Below are 25,910 nucleotides of genomic sequence, written 5' to 3'. Positions count from 1 at the left end.
TGAAACCCACTTGCACCTTAAAAAGGGCACTTAACTGCGGTGGGCTAGAAACTGGGTTCATGCCATGAACAGTCGTTCTTGTTAGGATTATTTACGTTTAATTGTAGCCTGGGACTACAACTAAATTATAAATGAAAATATCGATTCTTGTTTACTGGTCCTCTGATGTAGTGGTAATTATGGAAAACTTGATCACAAGTATAGACTTCAGGGGGCCTGGTCAGCACTAGTGTGGACAAAGTCTGACTAGCAAATGCACTCAGCTTTCAGAAAACCAAATTACCCCGAAGCTGAAAAAAAGGAGGAAGAATAATCTTGCCAGTGTTGTATTCACCCAGCCCCCACAGATTAAAATGTGAAGCACACAGAATAGCATGCTTTATCCAGACAATAGCGGCCTTGTCCCAATTCTGCATAGAATTGAACCGCATCAAAAGTGCATTACAGTGAAGTATTTCTTAATTTTTATGAAAGCTCCCCCAATCTCCATGGGTGGATGAGTGGGGAGAGCTGGCTGTGTTGAATCTATGCTTCATTCTCATGTCTTGTCCATAAGACACTGCTACAGGGATTGGAATGGGCTGGAACTCACACTGCATATGCCTTTCCTATTGGAAACCCACTGTTGCCATGGAAATAACAGTGTGGTCTCTGCAGTTCCTTGGCATCCGGTTACTGAATGATGTCTGTAAATCAGGTTTAAAAAAAAAAATAGAAAAAGGAAAAAAACTTAGGTGGTTCAAATTACAGTCTGACTGTGTTTAGTTCTGAAGTCGTCTTTTCTTCTGAGCTTGCTTTCAAGGCTATGTACCTTTTTAAAAATTAAGGAAGACAAGTTAGAGTTTTGAAGTGCTAAGAGTACTTTTTATATTCAAAATTAATTTGAGGTCTAGAACTGAGCACAAACTTCAATTGCTTTGTGTATTATGTAAAGAACTTTCAGAAGAATTGTAAAACAGCTTCTGGGATTTTCACACAGGAATCTGAGAAGATCATTGCAGAGCTGAATGAAACATGGGAAGAGAAGCTGAGGAAAACTGAGGCCATTAGGATGGAAAGGTCAGGAATCAGAAGTGCTGTAGATGTGGATGGTCTCTAGAAAATGGAGAAGTGTGGAAAATGGAGAATGTTACTCTGTTCAGAAGCAATGGAACAGCAGAATAGTGCTTAGTGATAATTCTGCTCATGTTTGTGTTATGTATTAGGGGCAATGCTGAGAGAAGGCCATATTCTTTCCTATATTTCCTAGAGTTGAAATGTTTACCATTGTAATTCAGGTAACATCCTAAGCTGCTACACTGGCTTCTTCTGTGAAGCAGCATGGAGTCCTGGTCTCTTTCTTTCTTCTTCCACCGTTCTCTTAGATCCCCAAAATTCTGGCCCTGAAGTTGAGCAGAAAAGATTAAGTTTTTAGTACTGGAGTGTCTAAAACTATGAAACAGATCCAGCTTTCCAGCTTTGGTTTGAATTGTGTTTCAGAGCAACAAGACAGATGCTTAATAATTGTCAGCCAGTGGGTGCAACCAAACAGAGCATTACTTATTAGAATATTAAAAGCTTACAAAATATATAAGGGGAACATCTTTGCCTGGAAACAGTGTGACTGAGCAGTCCATAAAATCATGAGGTATATAAAAGAAAGTGGATAGAGATGGGTTATTCACTGACAGAGCAGAGGGACTTTAAGGCTAACAGGTGATATGAAACAAATAAGAAGTTCTCACAATACATAGGTAAGCTGTGGAAATCTTTACTGCATGATGTTGATGATGCTAGGAGTTGGAATTAAAATAAAAGATGACAAAACCTCAAAAAACAACAAAACCCCTTTGGATAGCTGTTTAAAAGAAATGCCACCATTAATGATGGAAATTCCTTAGGAAGAAATTGGGAGACTGTGAGAATACTTTGGGGAAAATATCACAGTGTTTGCCATGTTCTTATTCTTCTGTGTTGGTGTCACTGTTGTGCTTTGTCAAAGCCAAGAATACTGTGTTACATGAACAGTTTGACCCAATACAATCCTTTTTATGGCTTAAGAAGGAGAGAGTACTTTCTATATTAGAGCCAGTTAAGTCTTTGTTAATTAAAGAATAGTGGTAGCACCTTTGACCTAAATTAAATATTTAAATTTAGAACAGACTTTAACCTTCCTTAAAGAAGCAATAAATGTAATGTCCTAAAATGTACTTATTTTGTGATACATTATTGCACTAAAATGCTGTTAAATCTCTAAAATTTCTCCTGTTGCTGTTCTGCAGGCCTATAAACTAGGATTAAAGTTTAAAAACTTGCCCTATTGGGTTATGAGGTGGCGACAGTCCTGGTTGTATGGCCACTGGATAGGCTGGTTGAAAGTCTAATGCCTTTCATTACAGGGCTTTCATTAGACCTTATTTTGTTGAAGAAGCCTAAAATACAGTAAATATCTTGCTTTTCTCTCTCAGGGAGGCACTGTTGGCCGAAATGGGAGTTGCCATTCGGGAAGATGGAGGAACACTGGGAGTCTTCTCACCTAAAAAGGTAAAGAAAATTGATAACTATTGCATCATGTCTCCAAAAGGCTGATCAATCTGGGAGGAGAGGGGATGAGGGACCTACCATTCACACAAGGGCTAGTATTCATGTAAGATGCAGAACGTAAGTGAGGTTTGGACCCTTAGCAGTAAGTTCCTTTTACAATATCTTTTCGGAAATGGCTTTAGTGTTAGAATCTGTCAAAACACTCTACATCTAAGGATTATTTTGCCCATAATAATGAAGTTGGATGCTGTTCCTAATGTAAGTGATGCAATATAGTACTTAATGCCTTTAGGGAGCTGCAGAAAGAATTGCCTGTGGTAGCTTCCATTGGTTGTTGAAGTAGGGAAGCATGTGCCAGCCTAATACAATGATGAAATAGGAGCAGTGTGAAAAGTTCGTGGGGAGACTTCTGATATAAAAAAAAAAAAAATCGTTGAACTTTTTTGTACCTTCCTTTAGAAAAATCTGTGCTGCGCACAGAAGTGTGTGCAGCTCCTTGCATATGTGTTGATTCAGTACCAACTCAAAAATGCTGCCTCTTACGTGGTTGTTGCCATTTTCTGCACCAGCTGTGTGTGACCTTCATGTACTCTACCTATTCTTTGAGATACCCAGAAAATGTTGAAGTCCTGTTCAGGTGCTCTTGCCTGAATTTGTGTTTTAATCCTTTTTCCCCTTGGAAAAAGGGATTGTAATCTAATGAACCACTGAACATAAGGGATGCAGGGGAGTATTTCTTTCAGTACATGTCAATAGTTCTATTTTCTGAAATTTGAAAGAAGCAGAACTGTGCAGGAAAAGGGCATAAATCAGTTTTATAAATGTAAAATGATGAAGTTAGTAAAGAAGCTATCTACGCAGTTAAAGCAGAATTATTGAAGAATACAAAGAAAAGAATGTACTTTCTTGTATCCCCAGAATCTTTGAAAAAGGATCACAGAGTAATATCTTAGCCTGAAACTTGCATGTGCAGTTGTGTAACAAACTTGATCTAAGGTTAAATGGGGACCTATCTAGAGACATTGTACAGAAATACAGGACAGCAGAATTGGTTAAAATGTTTAATCCTTTGCTTAAAGTAGTGTTAGACTGTTACATTTGGAGTAGGTAGAACTCTGGTTTGCTTTTGGTATCTACTTCAGAAGTGCCTAAGGTTTGTAAAGACGCTAATTCGTTGAGTGTTCTTTACATTTCTTTCTTTTATGTTATGGATCCTCATCTCCTTTTAGATTTTCCCTCAGAGGCCCTCAGCTCTTTTTGATGACTCTTTTGGTGCATTTTCAGCTGATCAGGTTTGTGTATAAATGCCATCTGGATTAAGTAGTTGCTTTGGTAATAGATAGTATTTATTTTTACCCATATAGGATTTATTAGGAGAAGTAAAACTCCTGACCTAGTCTTGTCTGCTTCTGTTCCTTGCTATCCTTGCACTTCAGTTTCATTAGGTCTCCTTCTAGCAACTGTGGCTGTTGTTGCAAAAATGTAGGAGATGTAGATAACAAACTTGAAGTTTTTTTGATAAAGACTTCACGCTTCTGAGGTACCAGTATATATATGTAATTGTATGCTACTAGGACAGCACTGTGTTGTTTTTACTAGCTGAGCTGTAAATTGAACTCTGTAAGGTAAATTTTGCCCAGTTCACGAATTAGAAGGTATCACATTGTGCAATTATTGCTGTATCTACCAGTTTTGCTTTTGATGGCAGGAAACTTCTTGAAATGGATTGTGGAAATCTAATCTAAGGAAATCTAATTGTGCTGTCATCAAATATAGGAGCAGGGAAAATCCTTCAGCTCATGCTTGAGGAATGCTGTAATGTTGTACAGGAGAAAGTTGAAAACGTAACTGTCTGTGGATGAGTAACAGGTCTTAGAATGAGTGAAGAGTTGGTTTTGCTAGCATCACCTTTAAGTTGTTGAGCTTTATTTCTTAGAAGAAAAAGTAAGAAAGGCAAGTAAGAAAACTCCCTGTTGCCTGTGAAAGACCATTCAGACTTTGATTTAGTGTAGTAAATGAACTCAGATGCTAAACATGTATGTATAGGGTACAGTATTATTTTCAAAGCATCCAAGTGGTACAAGTCATAGTGGTGTTACAGCAGTTGACTATGTCTGGGATTTGGTTTATCTCCAGTTTTCTCTTGATTTAAGAGCTTTATACAGCTCCAAATGTTGATTTGAATGCAGTGAATAGCAATGATGGCATGGGACATCTTCAGCTGTGGTTTTAGGTGGCTTCTGTATTTTTAGGGGTGAAAAAGTAGTCTTGTTTTTTCCCCTTTTCTGTCTTTAGAGTTAAGTCTTCCATTGGGCAATTGACAGACTTCTTCATTCAAAGACAAATTTCACTGTGAACGTCCAGTAATTTTTGAGCTTCTGTAAACTGAGTGCTGTTAACATCTCTCAAGTAAACTTTTTTGCAGCTAGAGTAAGTTGATGGAAGCAATGTTGCCAAGGAATCTTAGCCAAATTTATTTCTTTTTGCTAAATTTATTCTATTTGAGGGTAACAAAGGGGCAGTTGGCTTATTAACAGCTTTATTTCTCTTTTATTGTCTTCATTCTTTAATTCTGTTTAACCATTTCTGCCTTTTCTTTTGTGCTTGTACTTACTGCTATCTCACTGGCTAGATTTTCACACCAAGGCCTTGTGACTTGTTTGCTGATTCCAATGGGGTTTTTTCACCAAAGAAGGTTGGTTTAGTAACCGTAGTGGATTTAAATTTAGAAGAACTTTAGATGAAGAGCTTTTTAGCTGTTTTTATTAGAGAATGTTGGTAGTTTTAGATTTTCTTCTGATGTTAACAGACTTTGCCAAATGAGCACCTGACCTGTATTGCCCAAGAAAAGCCAAAGTTGATTCCACATCAGTTTCAAAATTTTACTTGAAGCAACAACCTTTTCTGCTGTTGGACTTCCCTTATCAAAGTTTACAGACACATTACAAGGAATCTTTTTTTTTTTTCCAGCTGAAGCCTTTATTCTCTCTATTGATTGATATTTCGGATAACTAAGCAATCTGAGCTGTATTTCTGCTGTTACTTTGTGATGCTCTTCAGAGCAAGAGGTTATGTTTGAAAAAAATGCATTGTAGAATAACCTCGATATACATAGCAAAACTGCTGGATTAACATACATCCTCCACAGCTGTGGGAAGAAGCCTGAAAAGTAGGTCCTTGGTTCTTAATTAACTTTTCTTTTTGTTCTTTCAGACTCCTCATCTTGTAAACCTTAATGAAGATCCACTCATGTCTGAATGTCTGCTTTACTACATCAAAGATGGTATTACGAGGTGAGGATCGGTGCTAACGCGCTCTGAAGTCTGCTTTGCTTGCTTAAATCCCCATACTGGAGACACTACGAGTTTAAATAATAATTGTGCCTTGAGCTATTCAACTTGCAGGTACAAATGAAGCATGAGATTGCTGTAGGTGGAAAAAAGTATAGAAAAGCATTTTCTTAAGTTGATTTTTGTGCTTTAGAAGTAGTGTGTTGAGTTACACAGCTTTAGAAGACATTTGTTACTACACCTGGGCAGTAGAAGAAAGCATGATATCCCTTCTAAGATACAGGAAAACAAAAGTAATAAAACTTACCGAAAATGTCTTTGAGATTTTGGTGGGTGGAGGATTGAAAACCATAGTACCTGACAAAAGCAACTGGAATATGGATGAGTGTTCACTTCATTATTTAAATAAACTGCTATCCATGCCTCTGCACAGTTAGTGTATCCTGTGTTCACATATATGAGATTAAACTTAATTGCCAGATTTGGAACTTGACAAGTTTTGGAATAAAATACATTTTATCAAGACATCTGGAAGAAGAGGAGTGATTTTTTTTTTTGTTGTTGTTGTTATTGTTGGAGCACTAAGCCATGTTTGGTTGCTTAGTTTGTATATTCATGGGGAACAAATGGAGAAGAGTACACAAACAGGGGCTGTTGTATGGTACTACTCTAATATGCATTGGACCTACTGAAAAGGATATCAAACTTGGAGAGAATTCAGCACAGAATGATGAATAGAATAGCTTAGGGCTAAGAAATCATAATAAGATTTGAGCCTAGCTAGCTGACATCAGAAATGTGTTGAGTAATAAGTAGAGCGAGAAGTTCGTAAACATTAGGATTGAAAATTAAGTTGTCCGTATCTAGAATTGCTCAAATATTTTACTTTTGAATGGACATAAAATTTCATGCTCTAGGGATACAGCCAACCTCTTGCTGTCTGGAAGCCAGATGAAACTGCTTGTGGCATCAAATTATTCAGCAAGAGTGTCTTGAGCCATTTTTGCTCCTTTGTTGAAGTACAGATGGTGATTATTGGAAGGGATGATCACTGTATGCCAGCTGAAATGCACCACTGGAAGTTCCTGTCACTTTTTTTTTTTTCCTTCTGTGTTCCTTTGCTAAAGAGAGAAGGAGGTACACAAGAGGGAAGGAAACGCATTTAAAATCCAGAGGTGTTTAACATTTCAATTCTGTCTTTAAATTACATGTTTTAAGAGAGAGAAAACTTCTCTTTTCTTTTGTCAAGCTGTTATCCTCCAATTCATGGTAAATCTGGTAAGTTCTCTGCAACACAGAGTTAAGTGCTAGTTCAAACCTTTAAAACTTGAAGGATAGTCTTAATAGTTTAGACTTTCTCCCTGGATATTTCTGGGCTGTATTGTCCTACACAGAGTTGTAGAAAGTGTCTGATTTGCTCTTGAAATATCTTCTGTTGGACCCAGGGTTGGCCAAGCTGATGCTGAGCGAAGGCAAGACATTGTATTGAGTGGGGCTCATATCAAGGAAGAACACTGTATCTTTCGAAGTGAGAGGAACAACAATGGTGAAGGTAAAAAAAACCTACTTCACTTAGCAAAGTATTGCTGAATCTTTCACTCCTCACTTGATAGTTGGCCGGGGAATACTGGTGTTTGAAAGTTTCTCTTACTCAAGAAAACCATCAGGTTTGACTTGCTGTTTTCTTGAGTCTTAGGGGAAGAAAATAAAATTTGGTTAATGGCTTCAAATTGCAGGCTGCAGTCAGTATAAGAGTTAAGTTCTGATCTTGGTTAAATACAAACATGGAAATTCAAACAGAAAAAATAATGATTATTTCCAACTGCAATATGTGGAGATGTCAGTAGTATTGATTTTTCTCATGGGGTTTTATTTCTTTTTTTAATCAGCATGGCATCAAGGAGTGATTCACTTGTATCTTGTTTTTGTGTTAGTAGGAAGATAGGCAGAAAATGAGACGCTAGGGTTTGCACACTTCAGTTTCTGTACAATGCTTTCTAAGGTCTCATTCATCAATCTTGTTTTCTTCATAGTTATTGTTACTTTGGAGCCTTGTGAACGATCAGAAACCTACGTTAATGGCAAGAGGGTTGTGCAGCCTGTGCAGCTGCGCTCAGGTAAGAAATGTTAGAACAGATTTTTTTGTAGACTCTCCGTCTAAGAATTGTCCATACGTGACATTTGCATCATATGTAGAGAATTCTGGATGCTATTAAAGGACAGCAGTGTTACCTTTTTGGAATGTAGCTTTTAAACAGAAGTTGGTACAATTAGTTTCTTGGCAGCAGTTTGTTTTCTTTCATTCTTTGCTGCACTAGCTGTAAGTGTACTTAAATATTCACTGCCATGCAGCATCCTGCTTGCCCTTCTGCTTACCCTGATATTATTCAAATACATTCTTGCCCAAGCCTATTGCCCTTGGCAGTCTTAGTGAGACAGAACAGACAGACTGCCAGTTGCTGATGGAAAATTCCCAGTTTCCTGGCAAAGCTAAGATACGACCCTTTGCAAGAATACAACAGCTTCTCTTTGCTCGCATTAGATTTCCCACTCAGTCCCTTATATTCCTTTAGAAAGGCATGTAGAGGAATAATTAGAAAGGAGGGAGTGACTTCCCTAAATTATGGGGTTTAATTTACCTCTTTCAAGTTATGATGCTTTCTGTGTTCCTCCCTCATTTTTCTACTGGAAAAAAACCCCACCAAAACCAACCAAACAAAAAAATCACCTCTGAATTATTTGCATCAAGTTATAAGTGAGTATTTTCATGGAACCAAGTGTACTGACTTCAGCACAAGCCTGAGCAATGAAGGAAGAAGTTTTTTGCTGCTCTGTGATTGCATATGGCTCATATTGAATACCATGACTTTATCATTTAGTACTTTTTAAAAAAGTAGGTTTTCTTCTTTCCGCATCTGGATAATTGAGTTACTAGAAGAATATAGACATGGTATCTGACATCTTTCAGAGCCTGTATTTTAGTAATATGTTGATAAGGACAATTTTGGTTACTTTGGAGGTCTATTTACTAGAATGCCTTTTTAAAATTTTAACTACGTTAATATGCTCTCTAGAAGAGCAGAGGCATTTTACTGTCTTCCATCATGCTCACATTTCAGACTTTGTGGACAACTGATATCTCTAGGATTTAGCTGAAAGACTTGTAAAATATTAGATTCCTTCAGCTCTTCTGACATTAATGTAGAAGAAGCTGTAAAATCCTTCCATAAATCCCACCGATTAGGACGCCAATAAAATCAAAACATATAAACCACATTTTAAAGAAAAGTAAGCACAGTGCATTCCAGTGTTTGAAGTTAGGTTTTTCCAAGCTGGAAATTCTGCTGAAGTGGCTTTTGCCCATGTTTTGGCACTGCCACTGGAGGAGGGGAATGGAATTTAGTGATGTGTTTTATTTACTGCAACTGCTGGTCAGTCTCCAAGTTTGTCCTTTAATTTTTGATGAACTCTGCTGGGATATTAGATTGGACCCCTGAGGGTGATGATGTCCTCTATGAGCACTGCTGCTTACCAGCAGTGGCTTGTTCTGTACAAACCATGCATTCTTTTTTTTTTTTCTTGTCACCTAGTTAACTTGAATGTATACAGAAATCCTTATAGGGCAATCTTCTCTTATTCTGTCACCCAACAGGATAAATGGGATGAATCATTCAGTGATGTTTTTCAATAGTTTTGGAATCCTTACCTGAAAGAGTTAACTTCTGTTCCTATTCTTAGGAAATCGTATCATCATGGGTAAAAATCATGTCTTCAGATTCAACCATCCTGAGCAAGCACGAGCAGAAAGAGAGAAAACACCGTCAGCTGAGACTCCCTCTGAGCCAGTTGACTGGACATTTGCTCAGAGAGAGCTTCTGGAGAAGCAGGGCATTGACATGAAGCAGGAGATGGAGAAAAGGTAACAAAATAACTCAAAATTTCTACCTGAAACAAGGAGTCAACTGTAGGTTATTTGAGTGGTGTCTGTGCAAAACCTAAACCTAGGTTCTGCCACATAGCATCTCTGCTACCTGTTGTGAAAGATCAGAAAGCTTCCTTGTTATTTTACTTCAGTGTTTCAGTGCTCTAGCTACTTTAAAAATAATGGGTAAGCACCTACCACTAACCCTATAAACCTTCTTGTGAAGGACTGAAGTGCAACTTACAGGAAGTTCCACTTCTATAGTACTATAATAGACAAATAGCAGTTCCTTTTAAGTGGAGTGACTTTTACTCTTGTAACTGTAATTCAGTGGGCTGTGCGTGTAAAGTAGCGCCAACAGGAGAATAATGACCTCTTTGACTACTTCTGTTCTTTTGTTCATCTTCAGATTACAAGAAATGGAGATTTTGTATAAGAAGGAGAAGGAGGAAGCTGATCTCTTGTTGGAGCAGCAAAGGCTGGTATGTGTCCTTACTTCAGATTAACTATACCTTTGGCAAACAGTAATTCCTGTCCTTGCTTATCTGAAAGTTTAGGAAACCTGCTTGGGTTGTCTGCACAATGCAGTTCTCCCTTTGTTTTCAAATACTTTGTGTCTACAATGAATTATTATGAGTGTGAGTGAGCTCCTTCATTTTAATTCCGAGATTGTAATTGACAATGAAGAGGCTTTAATCAGTTCTTGTTGGGACAGGTTGGATTTCTTGCAACTTAACCTGAAAGAAGGGCATTTCTATGCTCTGTGTCTGTTGAAGTTCCTTTTCAGTAATCTAAACAGCTACTTCTTGGGATGTTTGCCTTTTATTTTTGTCTTGGATCACCAGAACATACTAATTTTGTGCTGCCAAAGAGATTCCTAGAACATTGATACGCTAGGTTTATTTTTTTGAATGATGTCTGAAAACGTTGCTGCATTGTGCATGTTTTAACCCTTCTCCCTCCCCCTGCATGGAGTTCCTTGTAAGGGTCTTAATGGTACACATGCCTATGGTGGGGTTATGACTAGGGAGCAGTGTGCAAAGGGAATGTTAACTCATTCAGAACAATGGGAATTCCACCATTCCACCTGTTTCTTAAATAGGAAGTCTGATAAATTAAGTCTGATATAGGAAGACTTCAGTCTTCTCACAACAAATATCTTCTGAAGTGCATTACCAATAGAAATGCATGCAGTCTTCAAGCACCCTGTGAATTGAAAAACAAAACCAAGCCCAGGAATGAAATCTAGATTTCCTTAAACCAGAGTCTCCTGATTCTTTAACGCATCTTTAAAGCATCTCCTGATGCTTTAACGACTGGGTTGTCTTTTAGCCAGAACGCAAATGTAGTTGTGCCTGAATTCTAATAGAAATTTCAAAGTCATGATTCATTTGGTATTAGTATTAGTAGTAGTATTAGTCTGAGTTTGAGACCACCGTAAACTGTGGGTTAAATGCATGCTGGGTTTTAAACTGTAACGCTCTTCCCCTTCTCCCAAAACCAGAATAGAGCAAAATACTGTGGCTTCCATCGGTAAAAGCTACATCGTTTTTTCTTAAAAGTTATATTATACACTTAAAGACTTCTGCATCTCTAATTATTTCATCGCAAGGGACTAATTTCTTGGACGGAGAGCAGTAGCTGCAGACTTTGAACCACTTAGTTCAGAAAGGAAGTTAAGATGTGACTACTGTAATGTTTTATCTCTGCAATTTTATAGTTAAAATTTGTGTAGCTGAAAGTAGTATGGCAAAAATTACTTCAGTGTGAAAATAAAAATAGTTTGAGTATTGAGCCAGTTTTGGCTATGTGTCAAAGGAGATGCAAGTAATGGAATTCCCTCCGTTAAATTTTAGCTGACGGGCAGAAACTAAGCTATTGTATGAATTAAAGATGTGAGAATTGGCTGTCTGGGGAACTGCTTCAAATAAGGCTGTGTTTATAAAAGTGTTGTGAAGGGCATTTGTTTCCCGTATACTTAAGGTTAAGGGAAGGTTCTTTAGATAGTGGGTTGTTTAATACTGTAATAAAGTTGCTGATTTAAGCTTGTTTTGGTTTTGCTGATTTCAATTAGGGGACAAAGGTGGAAGACTATCCTACATGCATTACCACTGTAATTCCTGAAGGACACCTTTCCTAGTTGTAAGGGATCATATCAAGTGAGATCACTTGTCTGTTAAGCAGTATCCTGCTTATCGCAATGCTTAATGAGAATAGTTCAGATGACAGCAAAACTTCTTGACACATCTCGTTATTTCTGCGTCACCGTACGCAGAGTCTGGAATTGACAGGATTAATGCATTTGTACAACAGTAGTTAATAATGATTGGGAAATCTGGGAATGCATTTCAGCTTGTGTACCTTAAAAGTATTTACACTGCTGCGGTATCCAGCTGCAATATCAGGTTCTCTAACTTACAGCTATGTAAGACTGATATTGAAATATAAATATTGTTCTTGTTCTAAATTGGAGTATAATCTTGGATATAAGAAGCTGGCTAATCCTGTTTACTAGATTGTTTTAGTTTTGTGCTGAGATTCCAACCAATTTGGGTATTTATTTGTTAGATGTGCTGTACAAAAAAGATAAATAATAGCTCTTGTCCCCCCAAATTTACAACTAATATATATTTGCCTTACTAGTATTACTAGGGAATAGAAATAATCGTTCTCCATTTTACAAATTGAATGTGAAAATGTGTTTAATAGAGCTAAAATTATCTTCCTGGTTTTCTGGTCATAATGCCTTTGCAGTGCCCACTTTATTAGAATGTGGGTATATACCTTTATTAATTGGTCTGGTTAACCTCTGAGTGCACATAGGGCAATGACCACATAGTGTCTCTTAATCAGCTATTTGTACGCAAGACGTGCTTTACCCATAAGTAGTAATATGGTAATTTTGTAACCTATGAGAATAATCCTGTGGAACTTGTGACTTAATGTTTGAGTAGTTCGTGTTTTGCCTTTCTGGACATAACCTTGAATGTGTAGATTGTACAGTGTCTTCCTCCAGGGCATCTTTTGTTTGCACTGCAATATGCAGTTTGTTAGATGCTGTGTCCTTAGGCCACAAATTTTGTCGGCTGTAAACTCACAAAGAGTTTATGTTCTGTTTCTAAACCAGTGTATTGCTTATATTTTGACCTAAACTAGAAGTGGATTCTCTAGTGCTATTCTTAATAATAAATATACGTATTCTTAATAATTACAATATTCTTAATAATAAAAATACATAAGGTCACAAGAAGCTCAAATAATGTCAATCTTAGGCTATGGAGCTTGTTGACCATAAGGTGGAACAGTATTTCTTTTACTCCCTTTCATCATTCCCAAAACAAATTATATTGTATTCCGCATTCTTCGTGGTCTTCTACCCGAAGTTTTAAGTCTAGGAACCTGTGGTTCTGAGTCAATGACCTGGGTTTCCTTTGGTTTTAGAGTAACTGGCTGTTGTTGTTCCTGATTTTTTATGTATTAGAATTCTCTATGTGAAAAATAGGGATGTTAGACAGAGGTTCATTAGAGACCGACTGCTGTGTTTTATTGAAGATGTTTGGATCACAATAATACATAGGACTTTGTTTGTTGAAGAGATGTCTTAATAATCTTTTAAAGAAAAGTAGTCTGACTTTAATTCCTGGTTACAGTAAGTAATAATGGATATCCTTAACTTCTGGTGGCAGTATACCTGAACAAACATTCCTAGCATATGGAAACCTGAAGCACTGCTCATTAAAAATCATTTAGCAAAAGGTGGAAAACTTGTAATGAAGAAGCAAAACACGCGTAACTGTTAGCAAATGTGTGGAAGCTCCAGGCTCTAGGGTTTGAGAAGAGGACAAATCAAGGATATCAAATAGAGAATTTGTCTTAAAACAATTAAAAAAAAAAAAAAAAAAAAGTCATTACTGCTACATTCTTCTGAAACTCATTCTTCGGACAGACAAGACTGTTAATGGTTTTTTTTCTTTAAACTAAGCAACAAGGTGACAAATGGGAAAAAAAACCCCAAACTACAACCCACCTCTGAAACTCTGATTCTGGATATCCTTTTAGCTTGTAGCAAGTCTTGGAGTATGAACCACTGTCTTCACCTGTCATAGTGGCACTTACAGTCCTTTTAACACTGAACCTTTCGGCTGCTTCTGTTTCATTTTTTCTTATCGTCTAACACTTCTCTGGCTGCTATTGTAGTGAAGTGGATTCTAAACTTGAGCATCCCTGCAACCACGTGCAACGTTACTAACCAGTGTTAACCCGACTTACTCTGGCTGCTCATGACATCTTCTATGATGGCTGTTGTGTTCACCTACCTGGGGAGGATTTGCTGAAAGAAGCAACAGCAGTCACCAAGGCAAATGTGTGTGGCGGGGATTTGCATGTCTTTGTAGCATGTGTGAAGTGCAGTTTACACTCGGTTTTTAATTTTTTTAATCAGGAACTTGGTTTTAGTTGATCTGTTTAAAGGTTTTGAAAGGGATTGGGAGGGAGGAGTTTAGATTTCTGCTATTTTGAGATGACAAGACTTTTAAATGTAGTGTGAATTTAGTGAAGAGCTCCAATTTTGACAGTCCATGACTCTTGAAGATTTTAATGTCTTAACACTCAGTCTTCAGGGACTTCCTTATCACTTGTTCTATTTTGATTTTTGATTTAGTTTTCTTTGCCTGCTACTTCTTGTTTAGCTTTTCCATTTTCTTACAATTTTAATTTTGGTTATTTTGGGGCCACTTCTTGATTTTTGTTTTTCCAAAGGATGCAGACTCTGATAGTGGGGATGATTCGGACAAGAGATCGTGTGAGGAGAGTTGGAGACTGATCACTTCCCTGAGAGAGAAGCTGCCCCCCAGCAAGCTCCAAACCATTGTAAAAAAGTGTGGCCTCCCCAGCAGTGGGAAGAAACGAGAGCCTATTAAAATGTACCAGATACCCCAACGTCGACGCCTTAGCAAAGACTCCAAATGGGTTACCATCTCAGACTTAAAGATTCAGGCTGTGAAAGAGATATGCTATGAGGTAGCACTCAATGACTTCAGGCACACTAGGCAGGAGATTGAGGCTCTGGCCATTGTTAAAATGAAAGAGCTTTGTGCCATGTATGGGAAAAAAGATCCAAATGAGCGTGAATCATGGCGAGCTGTTGCTCGTGATGTCTGGGATACAGTAGGAGTTGGAGATGAGAAAATTGAAGATGTTATGGCCAATGGTAAAGGAGTGACTGATGTGGATGACCTTAAGGTGCACATAGACAAATTGGAAGATATTTTGCAAGAAGTGAAGAAGCAGAACAACATGAAGGATGAAGAGATAAAAGTTCTTAGAAATAAGATGCTAAAAATGGAGAAGGTTTTACCTCTGATAGGGTCACCAGAGAAGGCTCAGTCAACCATGCCTAATGCTAAGTCTCCAAACTCTGCCAGTGTGGTGGATGTGGATAAGAAGCCCATGGATGACTTAAAAAGAAGCGAGAATGATGATCTTGCTAAAGAGGAGCGTGTTTCTCAGTTAATGGCAGGTGATCCAGCTTTCAGACGTGGGCGATTACGTTGGATGAGGCAAGAACAGATTCGATTTAAAAATCTGCAGCAGCAGGAAATAGCAAAACAGCTTCGTCGACAAAATATGCCTCACCGATTTATTCCACCTGAAAATCGCAAGCCCCGGTTTCCTTTCAAAAGTAATCCCAAACATAGGAACTCATGGAGTCCAGGCACCCATATAATTATCACAGAGGATGAAGTTATTGAGGTTAGAATTCCAAAAGAAGAAGATAAGAACAAAGATGAAAACAAAGAAAAAGAAGGTAGAGCTGCTTCAAAAGACCCTCAGCAGCTGTGGAATCTTTATGGCCCCCAGAGGAATCAAGACAATATCCAAATTAACAGGCAGCAGTTAAACACACAGTCACAGCCTAGCAGTCAGCAGCAGCCATCACCTCAGTTGCGCTGGAGAAGCAACTCTCTCAATAATGGCTCTCAAAAAACCTTGCGGCGTCAGACATCGGGCTCATCTGAATCATTGCACTCGTACAGCGGGCAGCAGAATCCGGACCTGCAGACTTTCCAGCAAAAACGCCACATCCACCAGCACCGACAGCCTTACTGCAATCACAACAATGGAGGCAGTGCAGAAGGCAATACAGCTAACTTCCACCCAAAACAGACTGACCGGCTTAACCACTATAACCAGTTTGTGACGCCCCCACGAATGAGGCGCCAATTCTCAGCACCTAACCTCAAAGCGGGCAGAGAAACTACAGTATGACTAGTTGGCCAAGAGTAGTCTGGGGGAGGAGGGAAGCAGGGGCAATTCTGGCTTATCATTGAGAAACAGCCAGGATTGGCTCTGCTTATGTCTTGGGTTTTGTTTGGCCAGGTAGAACTTGGGTAATTCAACATACAAACACAAGGTACTGGCCCTTCAGCCCGTTCAGTTTGCATGTGACTTTTGTTGCAGTTTTAACAACACATTGGACGAACATTCTGAAAAATTGTAAGAACTGTATTTGTAGACTAGACTTGGAGGGAGGGATGTGGAGGGGAGAACTTCCCTGCTAGCTCATTTACCATTTTTTTGTGTGTGTCTTGGAGTATTTTTCTAATGCTGAAAATACTGTCTGGAACTTAAAAAGTGCTACCTTTCTCCTGTGTTTTATGTAGACAATCAAAAGAGGAATTTAGTTTATAGCATTGAATGTTTCTTGTGACCTTTTTCTTAGCAGTAGGGAAACTGAGCATCTGTTTTTAAATTGATCTGGCTCTTCAGAACAATATTTTCCACTCTTAACTCAAATTCTTAATAGTAGTAATAATCTGTAAACCAAAAGTTGTTGGCTGACAAGATATGTGGCTTTTTTATAGAGAAATGAAGAAGCGCTATTGGGTCACAACAGTCCTACTCCCTGAGTAGGAGATGTCTTTTCTCCTTCTGCTTAAGTTCATAATTATTGGTATGAAATTGCTGTGACAGTTAAACTTGCCTGAATGGAATTTTATGTCAGAATATATATATATTGCTGAAGCAATACTTTGGAAATAAGCTTCCTTCTAATTCCCATTGTATCTCTAAATATAATAGTTTTTAATTATATACAGAGATTGTGGAAAGGAACTAGGATTTTTCAACACTATGGTGCAGGAAGAAGCCTCAAAAAGCTAATTCTTTTTATTTTATGTTTTCAGCTTTCTCGGGCATGAGTCTGGGAGATGTTCTTGAAATAGTTATTCTTATGAAGATTTATAGATCTCTACTTTGAATTGGCTGAATTCTCCTCAAAGATAGGAGAATTAAACTCTTTCATCCTAAATGTGATACCTCATATTAGTGCCTCTGGTCTTGGATTAAACCCTGGGTTCAAGACTTTTTTAATAAAGGAAAAGGTCACTTTGAAGAGAAAATAAGATTCGTTTTCCTTCTCCCCATACTCAAAATGCAAGTTAAAATTTTTACTATCTGTTTTGATCTGAAAGAGGTCTATACTTGCAGGTGATTTGCCATTAAAAAAATGCTTGCAATCCCTACTTCAGATTGTTTCAAACAAATTACAGAAAAACTATTGATTCAGGAATAAGCTTTATGATCTTGGGGTTTTATCTCAATTGGAGAGTCCCAATTTTAATTATACACTTTCTGAGTTATGTAAAGTGCAAGACAAAATTGTGCTTACTTCTGAAAAACTGTGGACTTAAGTATAAGGCAATCTAAACCTTTGAGGACTTATTTTGCTTTTAAATTTAACCTGTATACAATTTTAAAAACAAAATTGGCTACTATACCACATTTGATAAGATAGGTCCACTTTGCAGTGTATCTGTACAGTTAAATGATTTGTGCCGTTTTGCACAAATATCCTTCATTTACTTGAGGTTGCTTATCTTTTGATACAATATAAGCCCTACTGGTAATTGTTACTTCTGCGTGTTTCAGCATAGCTGTAGATGAGTTGGAAGTGCCTCAAGCTTAATTTCCATCTTGTTTCATTTCCTGTCCTATTTTTTTTCCCCTCCCCTCATCTGTACATGGTGTAGGTGCTGGTTGCAACATGTGTTATATGGCAGCCGTGCATCATTTACATATTGTTTAATCAAGTGTCAACTCTTAAATCTCTGCACATGTGTTACTGATAGGATACTGGCCCTCTGATGTAGGAGATACAAAGTCAGTCCCCTAATTGTCCTAAAAGAATGAGCTAGTCCCATCAGTTGGAACTTTTTTTTTTATGGCAGGTTTAATTTTGTGTCCCAATATGGCTTTGTAACTTGCATTTGTCTCATGCTTTGACCTACTTGAACAAAGGAAATAAAGCATCATGTCCAAAAATGTCTTGATTCTTAAAGAAAAGAAGCCTTGTAGATGAGCACTACTTTCTTTGAGCTTGAGTCAGAATTGCAAAATGAGTTTTGGCCTGCAAATAATATTTTGCTGTTGCCTTTATTTTAGAATCCTGGTTTAGTAGTGCATTGCACTTTGTTTTTGTGCATGTCAAGAGTAATGAGTTCTTTCATATCCTCAAAAAGGCTTGGACTCTCAAAAATGCGTGCTTGGGAAAATCCTCTCAATTCTGTAGGAATAGGTGAGTCAGAATTAGTCTGCATGGGATAGGTCATGAGAGAAGACCAGTTTTATCTTGTGTCCCATTTTTGTTGAGGATTGTGGCTGCCTGTGCGAAATCACCACGTGATTGAGCATGGAGTAATTTTGAAGTCCATGCAACTACATGTACTGACATGAGATTAAAAACTGCTACTTGATTTTTTTAACGCTAGACACTAAAGTTTTTGCCAACTTAGTTCAGCTTAAAAATCTGAGAAGAAGTATCTGTAAATGCCTGGGTGGCGGTGATGATGGTGAAGAATAGGTTGCCATCAGTCTGTCTTACCCCACTGTTTTAGCACAGCACAAGAAAAACAACCCTGCTTATTCTGTTGTTGTATGATTTGACAAAAAAGAAAAAGGATAGTCAATGTCAAAATGGACTCCAGTCTGCTCAGAGGAAGCAGCTTTTTTTCTGGCTTTTAGGAGGATATTACAGAAATGAAACTTGGAAATAAAGTCCTATAAAAATAATTGCCCACTTTAAGAATTGAATATTAATTACAGTGCAGTGCCTCATCTGATAAGGGAAGCAATGTGAGAACTCGTGGATCTCCTTGCACTATTCAGAAATACACGCACCTCTTACTCCAAGTTCTGTATTAATGGAGCTATTGAACAGTAATACAACTGCTTCCATAGAAGACTGTGTGACAAGGCTTTCAGGTTAATGGAAATGTGGCATCCAATGATGGGGATGCTGTTTTAGTAAGCTTAATTGCCATTGCGAAGTGCTGATGTGCTGTGTGCTTTGACAGCTGGCTTGTATCCACCTGTGCCATAGTGATGATTTCTTAAATATTCTTTAGGACTCACTAGGGACACGTGGATTTGGGGGTGTGGGGGAAATGCATGCCACTAATGTTCCTCTGATTGACTTCAATACCCTTTCTGAAGCAATCTGAATTTAGGGATCTGTCAAATTAGAGGATGCTATTTTTATCAGTACATTCAGCATAGTTTCAATATCTCTGTCCTTTATCCTCTATATGTTGAAATTTGTTCTTTTATCCTTTATATGTTGAAATTTGACTTGGATACTTCCCACTGAACCACTTCAGGAGCTGCCACATGAGAAATCTATGCTGTGTACCCATTTGTACTGTAAAGAAAGCAGTGAGCTGCCTTTGAATTAAATGGGATTTTCAGATCTGTCCATTGTTTAAGAAAAAACAAGTTTTGGATTGTTTTAAGAGCAAGCATCTGCCTTGTGAAAAGCAGAACTGATTTGTATTGTAACAAGTGCTCTTTCAATAAACTATGAAATACTCTTGTAAGTGTCAGACTTGTCTTAGTGAAATGGAAATGAAACTTGATTGCAGTCTTGTCCCAATTTTTTTGTCTTGGGGTTGGTATTGTTCTAGCAGAGTTAAAAAGGTTTATTTAATTGTTCCTCAGTCTAATTCTTGTAAGTCCATCCACCCTGATTTTTTCTGCTGTGAAGTGAAAAGCAGCCTATGCAGATTTGTGTCTTATTTAAATTAAAAAACAACAAAAAAACAACAAAAAAAGACTTCTGTAGTGCAAAGGGATACAAGCCATACTCCTTTTCGGTGCTTTCCCATTGTACCATCTTGTGTGCTGTTTATCTAAATTCTGGATGAAAATACAGAGCTGGCTGTTGTCTCTTTATTTGCTCGCTGAAGACAAAAGAAACTGACTTTTTTGTACACCTCAGAGAGAGGAGGGAATTGCACACACTACAGTACCTTTGCAGACATCACATAGATCGAAGGAAACATACATCCAAAGAATCTAAGTTGTTATGGTACAGTGTTCTGCTTAAAAAGTAGTCCAGTCTGGTCTTAAAAAGCTTGGCCTAGTCTGAGTGTATGAATTTTTTTATTCACACACCCCCCCACCCCCCCCCCCCCGCCCTTTTCACAAAATCCACGATTATTGTGGCTTTAGATATTACCATGCCCCTGGGCAAAATAAACTTTGCAGTCCCTTTTTCCACATTCATGGAGCTAATGAATCAACCGGTTTGAAGCTGTACAACAATATGCATTGGGTTCCCGGGAGTCTGGGGCATGGACCTTCAGGGCAGCTTCTAGATGCAGGGGCTTTTTCTTTACTAGCAGTTGAGGCACCCTTACATTGGTACTAACAATTATGTGTGTATTATCACTAATCAGATCTGGAAACATTTACTTGGAGATCCCACCGATCTCTCAGTAGAGCATACCAACCCGTTTTACAGTGCAGTCAGTGCACCTTCTGTGTGAACCAACCTGAAATTCATCCTTCATCTGTTGCTCAGTGCCAATTATTTTTAAAGACTACCATAGTATCAAGTGCCAGGAGGCAATCTTCAGTCCTGTTTTTCTGCTTAGGGAAATGGTACCTGTTTCTCTTTTTCATTATGGGAAAACAAACTTCAATTCTTTTACTTAGTTTTAAAACTAATGTTTGTTAGTGTGGAGTCAATAAAAAGTGTCTCCTTATATTAAGCATTTATTTATCTAGGTATGTAAATGTACAGAAGATACACTTCCTCAGCTCACAAGTCTGAAAATAGAGAAGACAAGAAGCAGGTCTTTGTCTTTGAATGAATTTAATGTGCCTGGGTTTTTCATGCTGGAAGTAGAATTTTCCTAGTGGAATGCTCCTGATTTTTGACCATTCCCTCTGCAACTTTTCAGTTTCTCCAAAAGAATCTGATCAAAGATTCTACTTAAACACTACTTCAAGAGCTTTTCATTTCTTCATTTCTACAATCTAGCCGCTCAAAATGACATCCTCAGATTATCTACTTCAGACTACAGGAAAATAAATTATTTTGCCCTTCCTTGCAAGTAAGAGAAGCTTGTTTCTGTCACTTCACATCTGACCTGTTTTATCTTGGTTTCAAATGTAATAGCATTATCTACATGGATGGGGGAAAAAAGATCAGAGAGAGTGCCTTTATGTTAATTTTTAAGAGTATGCTAGGTATTTCAGAACTGTAGATAAGTCTGAAACTCCTCATCAAGTCTAGGTTAGTTTTTTGGTGCATCATTACGAATTTCAGAAGGAGTATCAAAAAAAAGGATATATGTTTTGTCTGTAGTTCTTTTGCTGCTGGGCTAAGGTTTACTTACAGTGTAAGTATGTAGCTATCTTAGAGTGAATGGAGCAGACACACATGAAGAAGAAGGACCATTTTAGCCAAATAAAATTTCAGGAGGAAGTTAGAAAATTAAAATGCAGCCCTCATACAAAGACCATGTATCTTTAATAGTTCAGTTTTCTCTCCCTAAAGGTCAAGGGTATTGAATTCATTGTACTGAAAATCCTGCAATTTCTTAAGAGTACAGCTACTGTTTTTTAAAGCTACCTCCAGGAAATATTAAACAAACTTAAACCAATGTACTTCAGGTTTATCTCCTTTCCAAATACCGTTTAAAGGTCTTTCTGACTGAACTTGTGTTAAATTTCATGCAATCACATTGTGGCAGTGTTAAGTACTACGCTTGCTGTACAAAACCAAACTAATGTAGCTGTTTAGGTGAGATGCTTAAATAGGATGAGAGGAAAGTGTAAAGCTTGCTTTCTATAGCTGTTAGACTTAAGAATGTATTACTGCAAACAGTGCGTTGGAGAAGAATTTTAGGTTTGGGAACTGTGGAAGAGAGAAGGTTGGAATACAAGACGAGTGGCCTGAAGAATTCTCCTTAAGAACTCTGTAACACTCTTAGTGAATTGATGTTGCAACTCTTGTATAAAAATCCTGAGAAGCCAGTTTACTTTGTGTAATATATGCCAAAGGATTATCTTCAAAAAATAAAATATAATAGTGAAGTAGGCTCTGAGACAAGGAGCACAGTGACTGTGACTGTTCTAAATATCTTGAATTTGTATTTGTTTTACCAGCAAATAATAAAAGGGTTTTTAGGTCTTAGTAGCATTTATTTCAAGCCATGATTATCCTGAACAGGAAGAAAATGGTCTTACACCAGAAGGTATTGTTGAAGTGCTCCTTGTGGGTAAACCTCTCTGCACAGACTTCTCTGCCCACTTGTCAAGGTGGTGGGGTTTTTTTCATCTTCTGATATATGAAATACACGTGAAAAAGTGATACATCCCAAGAGGAAAATCTAATTAAAAATAAAATATGTTTGGGTTTTTTTCTAAAATCTGAAATGAATTTTTTTGTATCAAAAGGCAAATCAGTGGTGCTGTTAATCCTTCCCTTTGAGCAAATGAAGCTGAATCCTCCCCTTTTAAACTTATTGCTGTACTTTTCTCTATTTCTTCCTCTTTCCTACCTCCCTGAAAGCAGCAAGCAGGTTCCCCAAAAATCCCCTTTTTTCAGTTTTTAGCAAAAAAAAAATCCTAAACCTTTCCCTCTTACAGATACTACGAGCATGTATATCTGATGATTTTAGAAGACAACACTACTGTCTTAGTTGTATTGGCCTCTGTCTTCTCTCTTTTCAAAGACAGATTGTACTAAAACAATAGATGTTGGTATGTGACCTGCTAGCATTAATGGAAATGTCTTTATGTATTTGTTCTCTGTGTCTGTCATTCCATCTGAGGTGTTAGTCTCTCTTAACTGTTCTCCTTGCTTTTGTCTGTCCTCCTACACGGTATCTTCTCTCTCCCCACAGGACTATGAGAGTAAGCTGCAGGCCTTACAGAAGCAGGTAGAGACACGATCCTTGGCAGCTGAAACAACAGAGGAGGAAGAAGAAGAGGAAGAAGGTGAGTTTGAAGCTAAAAGTAATTTGGATATAGCCAAGCCTAAAGGGACAGTTGCTATAATATCTCTAGTAACAGATAGAAAACTCGCTTTGGAAAGCTGTGCAACACTTCATAACTTCTTGATCTGTAGTCTTCACAGCATAAATGGATAAATTCCTATTCATAGAACAAATTCCACATGGACAGTAGATATACGTACCCAAATTAAATTGATGCACAAACTAGGTTAGTTGAACTATAAGCTTTGATTTGGTGGTCTTGAATTTGAAGGAATCTATCTCTTCTTGGCACTAAAAAAAGTTCAGGTGTCTCAAACCAAAATAATACTGTTGCCTTTGTTTCCCTATTTTGATGCTGAAATTTCTTTTTTCTCCTTGACAGGAATTCTTGTAATTCATGCTGTGACATGTCTATATAATTCTATTTCTGGACAGTAGATGGGGTTTGTTAGTCCCATAATACTTCCTTTCATTCCACTGTTTCAGTATTTGGCTTTAATAGTTGTTAATTAATTTAAAATCACAGGAGTAGAATTTATTTTGTCTGTTCCAACTCTCCTTACTTGATGATTATATCTCCATTACTAGTGGTGAGGAAGTTTGAATCCAGTTTTTCCTCACTGAGTAATAAAAATGCAGGTTTTTGTTTTTTGTTCTTCTCTTTCAGAAAAGGTGTTGAGAACTTGATGATGCAGTCAGCAGTAGTATTAGGTACTGTGTGTGATGCTTTAGAGTAGAAGCCACAGTGTTTTATTTCTCTGTTTCTTTGCTCTTCCTAGTGCCCTGGACACGACATGAGTATGAACTCGCACAGTGGGCTTTCAGGAAGTGGAAATTTCATCAGTTTACTTCACTGAGGGACCAACTCTGGGGAAATGCAGTATATCTGAAAGAAGCCAATGCAATCAGTGTAGAGTTAAAGAAAAAGGTAGGGACATGCGGAGTAGTTTTTTGAATTTTCTGACTCGTTAGTTTTGACTGTATAATCCTGCTTCAAATGCTTGGAGTTACTTGTAGTCTTTAAAGTTATATGTATCTTGCTTATTAGTTTAGGATTTAGAAGGGTTCAGAAAATCGTGAGTCTCTGATTCAGACTTCTGGCTGAATGAACATCCCATACAAATCTGGTTGATGCATTCTCCTCTTCTTCATTTCCCTTAACGCTGTTCCTGTCAGTATCATAAACACATGTACATGGACAACTCCCCAGGGCCGTGTCTTTTCCTTTTTGCTTTTAACTTCGTGTGGTCATTCATGGTTCCAAGAGAAGTGGATGCTGCAGGATGTGCTAGGTTTATAGTTTTCCAGACCTCTGCTAGCTGTGACAATAAAGGCACGATACATGTACTCAGCTGAAAAATATGTTTTATGCCAATTTGAGACAAAAAAAAAAAAAAAGTGACATAAGAAAACTTGAATCTGTTCAGACATGAAAGTTAAACTGGCTTTATACGTTGCCTTAGGTTAGGTCTCTGTCCCCTTTGTGATGCTGATAGATGATTTCTCAGAACTAAAGTAATTTTTCTTTTTCCATTCAGGTGCAGTTTCAATTTGTCCTTCTGACAGACACCCTCTACTCACCACTGCCACCAGAGCTTTTGCCCACTGAGTTGGAGAAGACCCGGGACAATAGGCCTTTCCCCCGTACAGTGGTAGCTGTGGAAGTCCAGGATCTGAAGAATGGAGCAACACATTACTGGTCCTTGGAAAAACTTAAGTATGTAAATGTTACCAGAGAACAAATTTCTTTATATCCAAGGAGGTTCACTGAAAAATTTCACCCCTTGGCATTCATTCTCTGCTGTACTATTTTTTTCACTGTGTCCTCCTAAATGCCAACTTTCCAGACAGTGTGGTATGTTTTAAATACAAGCTTTCTAGATTCTTTGAACAAGTACATTTGTTCTCCAGCATCTTACCTCGCCTCCACATTAAATTTTTGTAACTTGAGGTTAGATTTTATTTTTTAAATCTAGTAAGGCTCATCACAGCTCATCTCTGCGTTAATTTTTTTTCCACGTTCCTTTCACTGCAAAAGTTTCCTTCCACCTGCTTTTATATAAGCTAGTAGTATAGGGCATAATTTATAATAAAAAGCTTAAATAAAGAAGATTCTATTTCTATGGAAGCTACACAAATTCTGACTATAATTTGAATTATTTTCATCATATTCTTGCAAATAGGCAAAAGACATGTGTCTTTTCCCCATTTTCTAAATACTGACTCAGGAACTTTTTTTCCACTAATAACTTCCAGACGAAGGATCTTGCAGTGTGAAGCACTTGTTTCCTGCAGTTAAATAAATAAATAAATAAATAAATAAAAGTCTGTAACGGAATCAGTTTGCTTTTAAAACAAAATGCCAAAGTTTCTGGAGTGGAATGCAAAAAACCTGCCTAAATTACTCAGCAACATTGTCTGATGCAAAAAAGGAAGAATGGTTGCAAGTTTGAATGAAATCCAAGTTTTACGTAAGCTTCTGCAGTGACCTTGCCTTGTGCTTAGTGGGCTTAACCTACAAAATTTTTCTCAGAATCCCTAACATGTCAGAGAATTAGTACAGTACCAAACTCAGTGGTACAAACTCCTCTGTTCTTCTTCCTTTCCTATGTGTAATTTGGTATAGGTGAAGTCGGTGTACCCCACTTTGTGTTCTCTGCTTTTTTTATTCACTCTCTTAATTTTTTAATCCTGCTTTCTTCTATGCAGGCAGAGGTTGGACCTGATGCGTGAGATGTATGACAGAGCTGGGGAAATGGCATCGAATACACAGGATGAAAGTGAAAGCACAATGACAGGCAGTGACCCCTTTTATGATCGCTTTCATTGGTTCAAGCTTGTTGGAAGGTATGTGACGATAATCTCAGCTGCTGGTACGCTGGTAACTGTTGT

At 37.8% G+C, this 25,910-nt stretch overlaps 1 protein-coding gene across 26 annotated transcripts in view; it reads left to right on the top strand.

Annotated features, from left to right (window-relative positions):
* Window positions 1-25,910, top strand: part of KIF1B (kinesin family member 1B) — a 98,567-nt gene that overhangs the window by 39,437 nt on the left and 33,220 nt on the right. For 15 of the 26 annotated variants that reach the window (XM_069782525.1, XM_069782529.1, XM_069782532.1 and 12 more), the window contains 11 exons: window positions 980-1,059; window positions 2,448-2,523; window positions 5,737-5,816; window positions 7,259-7,365; window positions 7,847-7,930; window positions 9,552-9,732; window positions 10,145-10,217; window positions 22,926-23,019; window positions 23,798-23,946; window positions 24,557-24,735; window positions 25,728-25,865. In XM_069782525.1, the coding sequence (XP_069638626.1) occupies window positions 980-1,059; window positions 2,448-2,523; window positions 5,737-5,816; window positions 7,259-7,365; window positions 7,847-7,930; window positions 9,552-9,732; window positions 10,145-10,217; window positions 22,926-23,019; window positions 23,798-23,946; window positions 24,557-24,735; window positions 25,728-25,865 (1,241 nt within the window). Of the gene's footprint in view, window positions 1-979; window positions 1,060-2,447; window positions 2,524-3,752; window positions 3,816-5,155; window positions 5,219-5,736; window positions 5,817-7,258; window positions 7,366-7,846; window positions 7,931-9,551; window positions 9,733-10,144; window positions 10,218-14,493; window positions 19,608-22,925; window positions 23,020-23,797; window positions 23,947-24,556; window positions 24,736-25,727; window positions 25,866-25,910 lie in introns of those variants that run through there. The other 11 variants (XM_069782518.1, XM_069782519.1, XM_069782520.1 and 8 more) reach the window with 2 other exon arrangements.

The sequence above is a fragment of the Haliaeetus albicilla genome, chromosome 4, assembly GCF_947461875.1.
Source record: "Haliaeetus albicilla chromosome 4, bHalAlb1.1, whole genome shotgun sequence".
NCBI lineage: Eukaryota > Metazoa > Chordata > Aves > Accipitriformes > Accipitridae > Haliaeetus > Haliaeetus albicilla.
This window is presented reverse-complemented; position numbering and strand designations above follow the sequence as displayed.